This window comes from Phyllopteryx taeniolatus, chromosome 2 (assembly GCF_024500385.1).
Source record: "Phyllopteryx taeniolatus isolate TA_2022b chromosome 2, UOR_Ptae_1.2, whole genome shotgun sequence".
Classification (NCBI taxonomy): domain Eukaryota; kingdom Metazoa; phylum Chordata; class Actinopteri; order Syngnathiformes; family Syngnathidae; genus Phyllopteryx; species Phyllopteryx taeniolatus.
In genome coordinates, this window is record NC_084503.1 from 32,433,670 (window position 1) to 32,450,320 (window position 16,651).

The 16,651-nt window shown below is 38.6% G+C and overlaps 1 protein-coding gene across 4 annotated transcripts in view; it reads right to left on the reverse strand.

Moving 5' to 3' along the window:
• tln2a (talin 2a) overlaps positions 1 to 16,651 on the reverse strand; it is a 127,399-nt gene that overhangs the window by 52,222 nt on the left and 58,526 nt on the right. For all 4 annotated transcript variants that reach the window (XM_061765784.1, XM_061765783.1, XM_061765781.1 and 1 more), the window contains 10 exons: positions 14,386 to 14,515; positions 13,116 to 13,268; positions 12,000 to 12,142; positions 10,280 to 10,407; positions 9,899 to 9,962; positions 9,698 to 9,802; positions 3,993 to 4,148; positions 3,128 to 3,229; positions 1,771 to 1,847; positions 442 to 622 (listed from right to left, as the gene is read on the reverse strand). In XM_061765784.1, the coding sequence (XP_061621768.1) occupies positions 442 to 622; positions 1,771 to 1,847; positions 3,128 to 3,229; positions 3,993 to 4,148; positions 9,698 to 9,802; positions 9,899 to 9,962; positions 10,280 to 10,407; positions 12,000 to 12,142; positions 13,116 to 13,268; positions 14,386 to 14,515 (1,239 nt within the window). The remainder of the gene's footprint in view (positions 1 to 441; positions 623 to 1,770; positions 1,848 to 3,127; positions 3,230 to 3,992; positions 4,149 to 9,697; positions 9,803 to 9,898; positions 9,963 to 10,279; positions 10,408 to 11,999; positions 12,143 to 13,115; positions 13,269 to 14,385; positions 14,516 to 16,651) is intronic.

Here is a 16,651-nt window from a genome sequence, read left to right on the forward strand (position 1 = left end):
TTGCAGACTTTTTGGGTGAACCTATCCCCGGTTATTCTGAGAAACCCCCACTTTTTTTCTTTTCTTTAAACCAATACCCCACTTATTTGCGTTTTTTTTTTTACCCAATCTCCTGTTTTTTTTTCAGGAAAAAAAATTCATGACAATTACAGTGAGCATCAATTATGCACAGATTTTTCTTATTTGCAATCGGGGCTGGTCTCTAGCCCACTGTATTCCAAAATGAGCCCCTAATAGATGCTTCTTTTGAGCCCATCTGCAGTTGAATAAACACCCCTGAGAACCATTTGTAGAAATGCAGTACATTGATTTTACCATTGAATCACCTTATCTTTATTTAACACGACATACTTCACCTATCAGGTCTGGTGGGGCACTGTCCCAATTGCCCCGAATGTAAAATTGCCACTTGAAACATTCTGTAAATCTGCGTGCTCTTACCAGCGGTGGCATGTGTCCACGGTGCATCTGACCCATTGTGATCTGCTGCTGAGGAGACGGCATGGAGCCCACGCTCAGCGATTCTGTGCCGATGGAGCCGGACCGGATCACTCCGGGCAGCGCCACAGAGCCGTGTTCTGCCCGGCCTACCCGATTAAATTGCTGTTGGAGGATGGTGGACCTGCAGACGCATCCAAGAAGCATTATAGTTATAGATGTACCTAAAAACAAGAAAGATGAGATCGCCTCAACAGGAAGCTGAAGCGTGTAAGGGAAAATGAGCCCTTGTGTCTAATCATGGAATGTTCGGATCAAGCCTTTGCTTTTCCAGTGCTGCGAAATTTCCCCCAGAGATTATCTCGCGGGATAAAGTCCAGAGGAGGAAGCACTAGTGTGGTGAAATCAAGTCCTGGAAGACAGATGCGTGAACTGTGCTCCAATTTGGCATGGAGAAGGAAAGTGAAAAATAGACCCATGTGGTATGTTGTCTTTGTAAAACGAGTATGTAATAACATTGTTATTATAACAACACCATCATGGCACAGCTGATAAACTACAGGAAAGCAAAGCACACTGCAAGGAGTTTTTTTGGTGTTTTTTTTTTTTTTTTACTGCAGCTCAATCATATGCATTAAAGTATATTAACTTTAATATACTGGATGCGTTATTATTAAAGATCTCCTGAGGACTCTACAACCATTAAGCACTTTTAAAGAGTTACCAAGACCTTCCTTTAAAAAAAGGCTTCGAGCAATTGAGTTTTTTGTTTCATTTTTGTTTTCTAAATTTACTGCTTTTAACTATGTTGCACTTCTTTTAAATGAAAAGTGCTTTATGAATTAAATGTATTATGATTATTATCACTAATATATAGGCCAACTTCGATGGATAATTATAATAATCACGGCAGACAACTGGTTAGCACAGCTACTTCACAGTTTTGAGTTCCCGGGGTTCAAATCCGGCCTCCCTGTGTTGAGTATGCATGTTCTCCCCATGCCTGTGCGGGTTTTCTCCAGATACTCCGGTTTCCTCCCACATCCCAAAAAGATGCATGGTAGGTTGACTGAAGACTCCAAATTGTCCATAGATGTGAATGTGAGTGTAACTGATTGTCTGTCTATATGTGCCTTGTGATTGGCTGGCAACCCATTCAGGGTGTGCCCTGCCTCTCGCCCACAGTCAGCTGGGATAGGCTCCAGCATATCCGCAACCCTAGTGAGGATAGTGGTTCAGAAAATGAATAGATGGATGGATAATAATAAAAAAAAAAATTACTACTACTAAAAATAAATAAATAAATTATTCTAGTGTTTCTTATGCGCTTACTTTTTAGGCGACACAGATTCTTCAAGCATGGTTGCTTCCTCGTCACCCTCCAATCCAAAACGATCCTTGCTTTGTTTCTGTACAAGAGGAATAAAAGAGGAAAATATGCTTACAGTGATACTTTTTTTTTTTTTAATTAAATACAGCATAAAGTTTTTATTTGGTAGAACATGAGGATGATTACACTAATCCAAAAAACTATCAATTATTGAAAATGTTCCACACTAGGCTAATCTAACAAACAAACTAGATATTTGTGTATTATTTGATTTAAATTGACAGACAATTACAAACTGATGTTATGAGGGGAAGCAAGGACTTAAATTAAAAACATGTAGACTTACATCATTTACTATTATGTACACCTGCACAATCTATTCATCCATCCGTCCATCTATTTTGTATAGCACTTAAACTTATTAGGGTTTTTGGTGGGTTTTTACCAGCTGACTTTAAGCAAGAGGCGCGGTACAATGGACTTGTCGCTAGCCAATCCAGGACACATTGTAGACAGACATTCACACCTATGGACAATTTAGAAACTTCAATTAACCCAACATGCATTTTTTTGTGGATGCGGGAGGAAGCCAGCGTACTCGGAGAAAAACATGGAAGCATGGGCAGAATGCAACACAGGAAGGCCAGGAACCCGGATGTGAACCCAAAAAGCTGTGAGGCAGTTGTGCTAACCACTTGTCTCCCATGATGCCCTGCACAATCTAATGAGATCTTATACTGTTTAAGAATTTCAAATGTTAAATACAATAAATAGTAGTGTGGTTGAAGTTTACAGTAGTGTAGAAATGTACTGAATCATAATGAAAGCGGTTTCTAACATTTTGATCGTCTCATGAACACTGGATTTAGAAAAGTACTATGTTTTTCAAAAAAAATAAAAAATAATTAAGTAAATAAATAAAATTAAAAACCATTGAAACCATTTAAAATTATTTACAAAATATGCTAGGGCAACATACATAAAAAAAAAATGCACATTAAGTTGTTTGCTAAATTGGTTGGGTGTGGAGGGAAAAAAATAAATGAACATTTCTGAATGGCCTTTCCAGAGTCAAGACCTAAACAATTAATAACCTCTGAGGTGATCCAAAAGGAGGTGCGCAAAAGTAATGCCCTTGCAAACTGACACATTTCGAACAGTTAAAAAAATGAATAAATAAATAAAAAGAGTAAGCAACTATTTCCATGTCGAGATAAATACAGTTGATAATATTCCTACCCAAAAAACGAATGATATCATGAAGACATAAGGTCCTTCAAAAAAGTCTTGTGTGTATACAAATAGATGTTATCTCCCTTTGAAGGACATATGTTGATCATGTGGAGATAATCGCCTCACCTTTTTCAGGATGATGTCGATGTAACCCGCAATGAGCTGAGATATCTGCTCGCCTTCGGTGGTCTGCACAGAGTAGTAGCTCTCCTGGTACTCGCCAAAGTCCTACATACATACAAACATACATACATACACACACACAATTAAACATAGTAACAAAATCTTGTCGCTTCGACTGTACACAAAAAAAAAACGACAATCATAGCTAATTAGAAATTCACAAGGAGACAGGCTAATCCCACCAAACAATCATCTGAATGAACAGCGTAAAAAGGGGAGGCCAGGTTGGTCGTTTCTGCAAGATTAAAACTGTGTTGCGCATTGACTTGTGGCTGCACACAAGGTGGAATATTGACGACTGAGGAGAGGCGTTCAGTCAATTTATGTAGGTGTGACTATTAATCGACAGCTAATTGATTAAATTAATCGATTTTGATGATCGATTAATCGTTTAGAGCCACTGTTTAACTTTAAATCTAAATCCTCTGATTTCAACCTCTAAGCAGTCAGTATACTCTGCTTTCTGCAGTCCTTCATGAAAGATGACTGATTATCTTTTGTGTTTAATCAAAATAAGACTTGCAAACAGCTGCTTTTCCTCTGGAAAATGAAAGTTTTTCCCTACTTTGTGACATGTTACAGAGCAAGCCAGTAATTGAATCATAATCAATTTATGGGGAAAAAAAATGGTCAGTTAATGGTCTATTACAAAAATAATTGCTATTTGCATTGACATTTGGTAGCCTTCTGTGGTCGCATTTGAAATGAAATACTTGTGTTTACGTAAAACACCAAATTCCAAACAGTATGACCTGTACTTCATTGCTAAACCGTTAAATTTCTTCTTTTTTTTTTTAATACATCTTACCAGAGTGAAGCTCTTGGGCGAGGCGGCCCACCTCTTGACGGTGGTGAGTGGCCACTCTTGCACCACGTCTTTGGTCTTCTCGTCCACCCTCATCACGGAATCTTTGGTGATGCCCAGGAGGCGCGGCACCAGCTTGTTCTTGCTCTTCATCTTCTCCTGTGCACATTAAAAAGATGACGATGAACACACGTCACTTACTACCGCTTCTGTGTGACCTAAAGTCCTTAGTTCATGCGCAAGAAGACCCAGAAAGATACGTTACAATTTCAATTGACACTAACAGAGAAGTATTTATTTAACAATACCGGAAGGTTTATTATTGTGGTTGTAGTTTGCAAGGATGTAGAACTGCATTCCGTCATACTGAGGGCTGTTTCTCCAAACTAGCTACCAAGGCAACAACATATTAGACAGTCAAGAGAAAGCAGTGTTATCTTTGTAAGTGGAGAGGTGTTGCTACAGCTCTAGTATTGGATTTGATAAGATTGAGCATGTGTGTCTATGGATGAACACATACAGTTCTTGCCTTTGACGTAGACTAAAATAATGCATCTGTCAGCATGGACTGGACACTCAAAATGGGTCCAAAGTGGAAACGTGACTGAAATGTTGTTTATATCAAGATGTCAGCAATGGGATTTAGTCTGAATTTACCTCTCAGCCTGTGAGAAATAGGATTAAGCCCTGTAATAAAAATAGATAATAGATGGTTTCATACAGCCTTGATCTCACTGAAAGACAATTACTACTTGCTTAAAATACATATAAAAAACCTTAACATTGGATTTACAGATCATTACACTGTTCTGGCTATGATCGTGAAACTATCAATCTTCTGGGTCACTGTCTCTAATCATGTGTTATATCTGAAGGTAGAGGAAGTGGGGTGGTATTGGCTGGGTGAGCTAATTTACTAATTTACCATTTTTTTATTTGTTTCTAATATGTTTCATTTGTTCTGTAACTCTGTTTATATTATCCATGTTGTATTATGTTTTTGGGACCCCTTGAAAATGAGATGAATCTGAAGGGGTGATCCTTGAATAAAGTCTAAATCAAATGTATTATGGAAAAAAAACATTTGAATGCTTGAATACAAATAGTTCGGTCTCTGGAGTGCTTACCTATCAAGTATGAAATTTAAAATAAAATAAAAGTGGGGTTTATTTACATAAAGTTCCTCTCCACTTGACTATGACAGCCTGGCTGGGCAATACACCATTCCAAGCGACTACACAGAAGCACAAGGATAAGCAGAGCTGCAATGTTGGACGCACAGATTAGTGTTAGCTAACAGCGTTATCAGTGCTAGCTTCTGATAAACACCTTACAGTCCAATGTTCAGTGAAGTTGTTAACATGGAGGTAGGGGGTATTTGTGTTTGGGGATTGGTCCTCTGCATGCACCACATGCACTGATCAACTACAATAATTGACGAGTACTATCGCAGTTTATATGATGATGAAGTATTGCCTCGTGATGTTATTTTAGCTCTCACTCGATTTTTTTAATTCAGGTTTCTAAGTAGTCACACCTTAGCACTTCGCCTAGTGGTCATGGTAACAAAAAGCTGTTCTCATATTGTCGCACTTACTATAATGTACCGTACAGACACACAGTATCGATACTGGTATCTGTGCATCACTACTTCTTAAACCTATTTTGACAAAAGCATGTTATTAAGACATCTGGGAACTGTTCTAAATAGTGAAAAAAAATCCATGTTTCCTTTCCTGTAATCCAGTGGAAAAAAAAAAAAAAAAAAAATGGTATTCAACTCCTCAATTGAATTACTGTAATTATTCATTGTATGTATATATATCTATATATATATATATATATATATATATATATATATATATACACCTATATCTATATGTATATATATATATATATATATATATATATATAAAATAAAACTATAAAACTATTTTAATAACAAAATATAGCACTAATGATAAATTATTTCTTTGTTACATATTTTATATTAAAAAAATTCCACTGTCATGTGGGCAGACCAATTTCTGTAATGACAAATACGGTGCCGTGAAAAAGTATGGTCCGCCTTCTCAAATTCTTATACGTTTGCATAGTTTCCCCACTAAGATCATCAAACAAATGTAAATATCAGACAAATATAACCCAAGTGAACTTAAAATGCTGTTTTTAAATGGTGAGTTCATTTATTAAGGAAAAACAATCAGTTACCTGGCCTTGTGTGGATAAGCTGCAACAAAATGACACGATCTAAAGGAACTCCAGAACAGTCGAGAAAAAAGTAATTCACTTCTATTAGTTTGGAAAGGGTTATCAAAGTAATTTCTAAAGTTTTACGATTCCAGCGAACTATAGGGAGAGCCATTATCCTCACATGGAGAAAACATGGAACAGTGGTGAACCTCCGCAGGAGTGGCCGCCCTACAGATTATCCAAGAGAACAGCAATGACTCATCCAGAAGGCCACAAAAGAACTCAGGACAACTTTTAAGGAACTGCAGGCCTCCCTTGCCTCAGATAAGGTCACTGTTCATGGCACAACAACAAGGAAGAGACTGTGCAAAAATGGCTTCCATGGAAGAGTTCCAAGGTAAAAACCACTGCTGACCAAAAAGAACAAAGGCTCATCTTACTCTTGCAAAAAAAAACATTGAATGATTCCCAGGGCTTTTTGGGAGAATATTATATGGAGTGACACAATGAGAGTTGAGCTTTTTGGAAGGCGTGTGTCTCATTACATCTGGCATAAATTTAGCACCGCATTTAGGAAAAGAAAAAAACATCATACCAACAGTCAAACATGGTGGTGGTAGTGTTACGGTTTTGGCCTGCTTTTCTCCTTCAGTACCTGGACAACTTGCTGTGATGATGGAACCATGAATTTTGCTCTTTAACATAAAATCCTGAAGGAGAACGTTCAGCCATCAGTTAGTGACCTCAAGCTACGGCGCACTTGGTTTCTGCAGCAGGATGACGCTCTAAAACACACCAGCAAGTCAACTTCTGAATTGCTTAAAAAAACAAAATGAAGGTTTTGGTGTGGCCTAGTCAAAGTCCAGACTTGAATCCGATTGAAATGCTGTATGACCTTAAAAAAGCCGTTCATGCTCGAAAACCCTTCATTTTTGCTGAATTCAAACAATTCTGCAAGGAAGATCGATCCATCCATTTTCTGTACCGCTTATCCTCACTAGGGTCGCGCGCGTGCCGGAGCCTATTCCAGCTATCTTCGGGCGAGAGCCGGGGTAACATCTGAACTGGTCGCCAGCCAATTGCAGTTTGCAAGGAAGAGTGGGCCAAAATATTTCCACAGAGATGTAAAAGACGCATTGCCAGTGATAGAAAACGCTTGATTTCATTACTTTTTCCACACAGGGCCAGGTAATTTTGAAAATGTATTAGATGAAATCATTTAAAAACAGCATTTTAAGTTCACTTGGGTTATATCCATCCATCCATTTTCCATACCGCTTACCCTGAGTAGGGTCACAGGCGTGCTGGAGCCTATCCCAGCTATCTTCGAGCGAGAGGCGGGGTACATCCTGAACTGGTTGCCAGCCAATCACAGGGCATATACTGTATAAACAAAAAAAACTCTCACACTCACAGTCACACCTATGGGCAATTTAGAGTCTTCAATTAACCTACCATGCATGTTTTTGGGATGTGGGAGGAAATTGGAGTACCCAGAGAAAACCTACGCAGGCACGGGGAAAACATGCAAACTCCACACAGGTGAGCCCGGATTGGAACCCAGGTCCTCAGAAATGTGAGGCAGATGTGCTAACCAGTCATCCTCCGTGCCGTACTTTGGTTGTAGTTGTCTGATATTTACATTTATTTGACGATCTTAAATAATAAAGTGGGGAATCTGCAAAAATATAAGAATGGAAGGGGGGAGGGGGGAGGCAATACATGATGTAATAAGTTTGGTTACCAGGGAAAAAACAGGTTCCTAATTTGGATCTTGGGAAAGCCTACCTTACATATGGAATTTTGGAAACGGGAGGTTTAAAGTTCTAGAGACAAACTACATTTGTCATCATTAATCACTGATGAGTCTCTGAGAAGAAAATGCAAAAAGAGATTTAAGGAACTACAGTACAGATAGTGATCAGATGGCCAGAACGTGATGGTCTGTGACATCGGGTCAGAAAGGGTCAGTTGTGTAAAAGTTATGGAGGGAATGTCAGTTGCACAGGGTCTCCAGGGGGGGTTACCAGGTTGGGGGGACTGAAGGCCGGGCTATTTTTAAAGGACTCTGCTCTGTCGGATTACACTCATGGCGGACCCCAAATGACAAAGGTCGAGTAAATTCCACATGAAAGCCGAGACGAGGACGAAAGGAGATTTATGCTTTGAGATTTGTGGGTTAAAAGATTAAAATAGTAGTGTATAAGTATGAATGACTTCGTGTCTATAGTTTTTGATATATCAAATTAGACTTTTTTTAATTTGCGCAGGTATTTTTCCAAGAGGCTTACTATAAAGGTTTGATGGCATCGTGAAAAATAAAAAAATATATAGCAGATGAATAGGCCTACCAGAGGAATTCATTGCCAATCGCATTGTGTTGTTATAAGGTTTTCATTAATGAATTTTAATAGCCTTTACGTGTAGATCACTCAAATTTTATCATATTAAAAAAAATACACAACCCATTATTTCCCGTATTGTCACTCTTCGGGTCACCATAGTTCTTGCTAGTGTATGTCAATGTGGACAGTGAACCTAAATAAGTCTTAGTCATTTTATTTACATACACATGCTTTACAAACAATTACCAAAGACTGAACTTTGGAAATATCGTGACAGACAGGGACTGTTAAATGGGCAGGGGAGGGGCGAGCTGGGCAGCCCACCTTGACAATGCACCTGTTGCAAATTTTAAATTATGACCACTACTACTACTACTTCAATCACTACCACTATATTTTTGTTATTGTTGTCGAACTAGCTGACAAATTATTATTATTTTTTTTTTATTAAATCAATGTCATTATGTTGAGTATGATAAGGTAGATTTAGGTGGAGTAGTTTGCATTAATAAATGTGGTTACCTGCAAGCTTAAAAAGCCTAAAATTTGGCTTCCTTAAACCTGAAAATAACCTTTAAACCATGGTGGGGGTCGGTTCTCTTGATAATGTTTTGGATAGATAGATGATGTTTGGGAATATACCATAACATGTGCCTTCAGGGATGTTATGATTGTGTCACTAAAGCACTTAAAATGTTAAAATGATCAAGGTGATAAGTATTTTCCAATTGCATTATAAGATGAACAGTGGTGGTAATTCCCTGCTTGAAGTATATTTGGGGCTGGAATAAGACAAGACATCTAGGGATCAAAAACTAAATCCCTTTACTGTACATTGGACTTGGCAGACATCCCTGAGTGTGCTTGTGGTTTCTTTAGTTTTACTAGTTTTCACAGCGTGCACGAGGGAAACGGGAATATTTGTTACAGGACATGAAAGGCAGTAAAAGTTGAAGTGGACCCCGGGCACCTGCTGGGTAATTTCCTTCAACTCCTTTTATCCACTGAACTCCAAAAGACGAATGAAAAGATAACACTTGGAAGATAAAAGGCTTCCGCTTGATAATTGCTATTTTTTTTTTGCTCTTTTCTCAATTAACTCAAGAGCAAGAAGAAGGTAGAAGTTAGGCTAGTTTTTCCATCTATTGAATGAAAAATTTGGGAGCTCACCTTGACCAAGAAGAAGGACACTCCGTAAGTCCGCAGAGACCTCGCCAGTTTGACGTACTTCACTTTGGCTTCGATCTCTGTCATTTCCCCACAGTTTTTGTGTTCCTTAAAGTGACATCACAGCTTTATTTAACTGTTGGAAAATAGCTTTATTGGTAAAAAAAAAAACAAAAACATCAATAAGTAACCGTATGTCCTCACCTGGAATATTTTTTTCTCAGATCCTCTTTGCTTTATGTACTCTTTGGGAAGAAACTCTTTCAAGCTACAAGGATTTCAAAGCAGAAGAAGAAAAACTAATTGTGGCGAGTGTTTTACATTGTAAACCACAACAGCCCCTAAAGCCAATTCCACTTGGGAAGATACAATTTGGCAGGCATGTCAATCATGAGTAAACTCACAAAAATGTCTCAAGAACCCATGGCAATTAAAAAGGCCCAAGGGAGGACATCTGCTATTTTGGTTTGAAGCGGCCATTTTAAAGTCATTTTCAAGGGGCCTTCAAAGACAAACTTGTTCTGGAGATAACAGACTGCCACTGAATATTAAGAAAGATGAAGACAAGGCAGGTTAGTTACGTACTCTAAGAATCCAGGTTTGTGTTTATGCTCGATGTAAGGTCCAAACTGGATCTGGGCCTGTATGCCGCCGAACTCGCCGGCCTTGTCGAAAGACACTGGGTGTGAACCATTTAGGATGTCATCTCGAGCCTGAAAGGAAAGAAAATTCCATCAATGTTAACCCCCACTGTTAGGATGGAACATCAATCTGAAATCCATTAATGGAGGATTAATATTAAAGTAGAACGAGGGTGTTAAAATGTCAGCTTCTCAGTCTACTCAAAATCAGCCCAGTTAACTTTGGGAGTGAGACGGGGAACACTTTGGACTGTTCGCCAGTCAATCATAGGGCACATATTGACAAACAAACAAATCACACTCACATTTATTAACAATTTAAAGTGTTCAATTACCACAAAATGCATGTTTTTGGAATGTACAAGGAAGCCACAGTATGCGCAGAAAAACCCAAGCAAGCACAGGGAGAACATGCAAACTTAAGATTTGAGTTTGAGTCCAACCCAGAACCGCTTGACTATGAGGCAGACATGCTACCGATCAATGATACATTTGGTTTACCTACCAATCAAATAATACACTTTCCTTTAACTTTCCTCTAGTCTGAGTCCCTCAAAGTTTTGTTCCTAGCCCATTCCTGTTTATTCGTTTCTTCATCAATCTATATATCTAAGCAGTCCTTATATTTGCCTCTCTAGCCATCTAGCTGTCTGTCAAGCTATCTGTCTGGCTGTCCATACATGCAATCATTTAGAGACCTCAAAGTAAGTTTATCCAGATTTGACCCAGGTTGTACAATTGGCTGCAATTTTAATTTACCTTGGAAAATCCAAACTAACATGATGCTTATGTGCCTGTCACATTTTTAAGTAACATCTTGACATTCTTAACCATCATTACAAGTGTAAAAAAAAAAAAATGTTAACCAACTCAAAAATAAAACAAAAATAAAGTAAAATACTCTGTGAAGACGGCAGACACATGCATAACTGGGAACATAGAAGGCATTTGCAGATTCACAATAGGTTCAATTTCCGAATTTTATGGTTATCATATGCCAAGGTATTTTTATTTTATTTATTTATTTATTTTTTTAAATTCAGATTTGTCTCGGATTGCACATTTGGCTGCTTATATTTTGGAGAAATCATGAGGTTGTAATTTGCTGACCTTATAGAGGGAGGTTAACTTCAATTCTGAATTCTCTTTGGATCCATAGACTTTTTTTTTTTTTTAATAAATATTTGAGAGATGCCATGTTATGCCGTTGATTTCTAATCATCAAAACCTACTATCACCCCCCTCCATGATTGATGGCCACGAGGAAAGACTTTCTAAAACTTCACCACTGCATTTCTAAAAGATGACCTCACCCACTTCTTAAAAGTGAGTAAACCAGCATTTAATCACTTACAGTGATTCTGCGAAGAGACTTCTAAGCAGAACCAGACCCTGGCCCCCCATTACTCGCTGTTCTCAGCTTCTTACAAGATCCAGCTGATAAAGTGCAAGGTACTCCATGACCTCGTCCCCTGGCTACAGTTCTGGCCACCATGTTCCAAATTCCTCTTAAAGACCCACCTCTACTATCTTAATATCAGATAATATCACCGCCATATGTTGAATTTCAAAGAATCTGAGATCTGTTTGAAATACAACATAAAACATTAAGACACTCAGGCAATATTCTGTATCTTATATAAATGGCTGAACGGGGGTCAGACCTGCACATAAAGAAGGTTGAGCTGGACTGGGTCTCTGGAGTCTACATTTTGGTCCGAGTAGAAGAACTTGCGTCGCAGCAGGAGTGTCTCGCTCTCCTCCATGCCTTGCTCCCTGAATGTCCTGCTGTGGTCCAGCCAGTTCACTGGCAAAACAAGTCAACTTTTATATAACATAGTCATATATATGCAGTGGAGTAGATTTTTGTGTAAATTTGAAGCTGGCTTTGGGTGCACAGGAAGCCTTTTTGCTGACTTGTTGAGGAGGAGGATTTTACACACAAATTGTCCGTATGGAAGGTCATTCCCACATCCTGTATTTCCTTGATAATTGGGAAAATTAACACGTGATCATCCATCAAGCCATTGTCTATTGCAATTGTCCTCATTATGGGTTGCGGGTGGGCTGGAGCCTATCCCAGCTGACTTTGGGCACGAAGCAGAGTACACCCTGCACTGGTCACCAGCCAATCACGGGGCACATATAGACAAATGAAAAATATACAGTATGAGAAAGAATTAAACATGAAGACAGCAGAGCCTAAGGCCAACTCTAACATGTTGTAATGACACAATGCAACTTTATTACAAACATTAGATTGATCAAATGTGCACACAAATAAATAGATGCGGGAAATGAGCTAATATAAAAAATTAGTAAAAACATTTTTAAGAAGGAATTGCTATTTTTTTTAGGTTACAGTACATAACACAGATGGGGTTGACTGGATGAAGTACACACAAAAAATAATGATGCAACCCGTAATAATAATAATAATAAGTCATTAAAAAATGGATTTTAAAATTTTTAAATAGTGTGTTTCGCATCTTTGCATAGGCCAGTCACCAACTATGTAGGTGTGTAGGGAGTGGAGGGGCCCACAAGCCCCCACCCACGAACCCAAGTCCCCGACTAATTACTACTGCATTTAATTGTGGGTTAGGGGAAAACCTTCACATGTGGTATAGCATATATTTTACATAACTGCAGAAAGAGAGCTGCACAGACTTGTTTTCCTGGTCACTTCATCCCTTTGTGACTAAAGATTATATGATAGCTTCGAAATTAAGGATTTGAAAAATCTCAAATAAACATACAACAACATTAGAGGAACTCACTGTCGTCATCAGTGTGCAGTTTGGCTTTGAGCTTCTCCATCTTCCTCTCGTCACGCAGCAGCGTTCTGTCCTTCTTGAGCGTTCCCATCCCATCCTCTTTCTTTTCCTCCAATGTCTCCTGGATCAGAGAGTACTCCTCATAGTTGGTGATGCCTGCAGGTAAACAAAGGGGATACAGTGATTGCTGTAGCTTAGAGGTGGACTCGGGTTTATTATTCTCTTACAATTACATGAGCTTCTAGTTGTTTTTATTGCTTTTGTGCAGTCATGCATACACACTTTGCTGACAGTAAAAAAAAAATATTTTGTATTTGTTTCCTCGGGCAGCACGGCAAACGTGGTTAGCACCTCTGCCTCACAGTTCTGAGGTTCTGGGTTAGAATCTCTCCCTTCCTGTGTGGAGTTTGAATGTTCTCCTCGTGCTTTCTATAGTTTGCCTTGGGTACTGATTTTAGAAATCAAGTGTTACATATTTACATTTTCTACCTTGTTAGATCATTGTTGTGCAAAATCATTCACATGATCAGCGTCTTCACATACATGAATATAATTAATTATTAAATCATAAAATTAAAGGTAATTTGAGAAAATGTGTTATTTAAAAAGTGTGTATCAAATTGGTAGCTCTTCGCATTAACCAGGATCTAAGAGTTAGTGCTCAGTTTCAAAAAAGTTGATGCCCCTAATGTGGACTCATGGTGCACTGGTATAGCTAAAATAACATTTACAAAAACAACAAAGAACAAAAAAGTATAAACAAAACCAAATATTTTAATGTCAGAAGCCAAAAAAACAAAAAACAGAAAAAAAACTGAAAATGTAAACCCTTCCTTGGGTCTATTATTATCATCAATATGATGGTGACTATTGTTAAATGTTGAATCTACTTGACCAGTGAACAATCAGCAGTGGTTTATGTCAGCCACACACTTGGAACCCCAACTGACAAGGTCAGGGGCGTGCACAGATAGACCCAAAGTGGTGTTCAAGCACCAGCACTTTTTCCCTTGCCGAAAAAAAGTGTCCTTTTTGGTCTAGCAGCTGCTCTTTTGGCAAGGACAATATTCCTGCTGACAAGTATTTTTTTAGCCGGCGGGAAACATTGTCCAGCAACCCCCAGTCGACTAATACTTTTACCATGACCCTTCTGGAAACTTCTGTCAGCACTGACACCCACCCACCCTAGCATAGTATCTTGCAGTGCCTGGTTTAGCCATTGGAAAAGTGTCAATATAGTGTACCGAACAGGTCCTTGTGTATCAAGTCATACCTATTCTACTGCATATGGTCACAAGCAGCTCCCCGACTGTTTTGGAGTCATCCACCATGATGGTTTTAACAGCCCCATCCAACATTTTAATTTTCTGAGGCCTCTGTTTCTTCTTGTACTCGAGAATATCCTGCAACGTTAAAGAACAGCACACACAAAGAGAGGAGAGGGAGAAGTGAAATGAATGAGAGATGAAGCACAAAGCGAGACTGATTTTACCCGCAGAGAAAAATGATCAAATGGGTCCAGGTTTTAGCGGGGCCCGAGATGAGCGAATAGGAAGCACAAAAAGCGAATTTAGCGCCTGCCTATCACAGCCCGCCGCTTCCTTTCGGCCCAATTACAAAGAGGGGAAATTCGGTGTGGAAGAATTGGTCACAGTCATGCATTCTACCTTTGGTGCATTTGAAGAGAAGAAAGCACAGAGGATAGCAAGTATCATAGAACCTTAGGGGGGAAGAACAGAACTGATCTCTCCTTTTAAATTCAAGTTTAAGTTTGTGAAATACCTGCCAGTTTTATCAAACATTTTTTTATTATAAATTATATCGTGATCTTCAGGCGGTGATCTTTTTAACATTGATTTTGAATGAAGCAGTCACAAGATCGGTAGAGTACTGTGCAAAGTCTCTAATAAATTTGTTGTTCTAGTAACACTATAATTATCATATATACATGTGCATCTCAATAAATTAGAATACTATTTTTTAAAAAAGGTCAATTTAGTATTGTAGCACAGTTCAACAAGGGAAACTCATACTGATTCAATAAACTCATAGGAAACTCCTATCTAATTTCTAAATAAAAAAATATTTTGATTGTTTCTTAGGTAATGTTCCGATTTCTTGAGATGGTGAATTTGGGGGATTTCAAATTATATAAAAAATAAAATCATGAAATATTTCACTTGGTGTGTCGTGAATCTAGGAGTTTAATTTCTTTAATTGAACTACGGAAATAAATAAAGTTTGTCTAATTTATGTACCTCTGAGTAAAATGTCACTTAGCAGAGAGCAGACCCCCACCAAGACTGAATTGTCAAAGTGAAAGAAGGGATGACTGCCGCCTTCCAGAAAACAGAGTTGTTTTCAACCTGGGATTAGGAAAATTGCATCGGAACACCACTCAAAATCATCCATCCATCCATCCATTTTCTGAGCCGCTTCTCCTCACTAGGGTCGCGGGCGTGCTGGAGCCTATCCCAGCTGTCATCGGGCAGGAGGCGGGGTACACCCTGAACTGGTTGCCAGCCAATCGCAGGGCACATACAAACAAACGACCATTCGCACTCACAGTCATGCCTACGGGCAATTTAGAGTCTCCAATTGAGGCATGTTTTTGGGATGTGGGAGGAAACCGGAGTGCCCGGAGAAAACCCACGCAGGCACGGGGAGAACATGCAAACTCCACACAGGCGGGGCCGGGGATTGAACCGGGGTCCTCAGAACTGTGAGGCTGACGCACTAACCAGTCGACCACCTAAATATTAGCGTCCATCACAACTTGCTCAGAGTGAGATTGATGTAAAAATACAACGCTTAACACATTTATTAGACCATTGGTCATAAAATCATAGAAGAGAGCATCCAGCATCAAGAAGTGCTTTAATGCACTCCGTTTTTTTTTCTCTGTTCAGGAATTGAAGTTAATGACTATAATTTGACATCTTCATAACGATAAAATCATGTGCTTGACTATTTTTTTCTCACTTTTTTCTAACAATGAGAAAATTCATGGATAATAATATGATGTTTTAGCATTAAAAGTATAATTTGGTTTAAAGAGCTACTCCATACTGGTGTTTCAACCATTACAAAAACATAAACAAATACTTTAACTACAAATCCTGTTCATTTAGGCAATCTATGGCATAAACCGTACATTGGGTGCTGGTGTAATACTTGTGTTGAGCACAATATGAGCACATATTGCCATATTCTATTTGTATAAGGGAAAAAAGGAACCAGGGTTGCCCCCAAATCAAGAATTATCATCATATCTACTAGTTTTCAGCACAATCGACTATAGAGTAACACTGCTGCTAATCAATAAACTACGGTAATTAGGCTTTGGTTTAGGTGTTTGTTTTCATCTGGAACGCTTTGAGATGTAACCTCAATAGTGAGACAAAGTATTTATTGGACAGTTCCATTGATGCTATAATGACTCAAGTATTATGTCAATAAATTACAGTACATGCTCAAAGTATGGGCCAGTATCAAATTCTGACTGTATGATAACCGTGAGCAAAAATATAGCAGTTTCT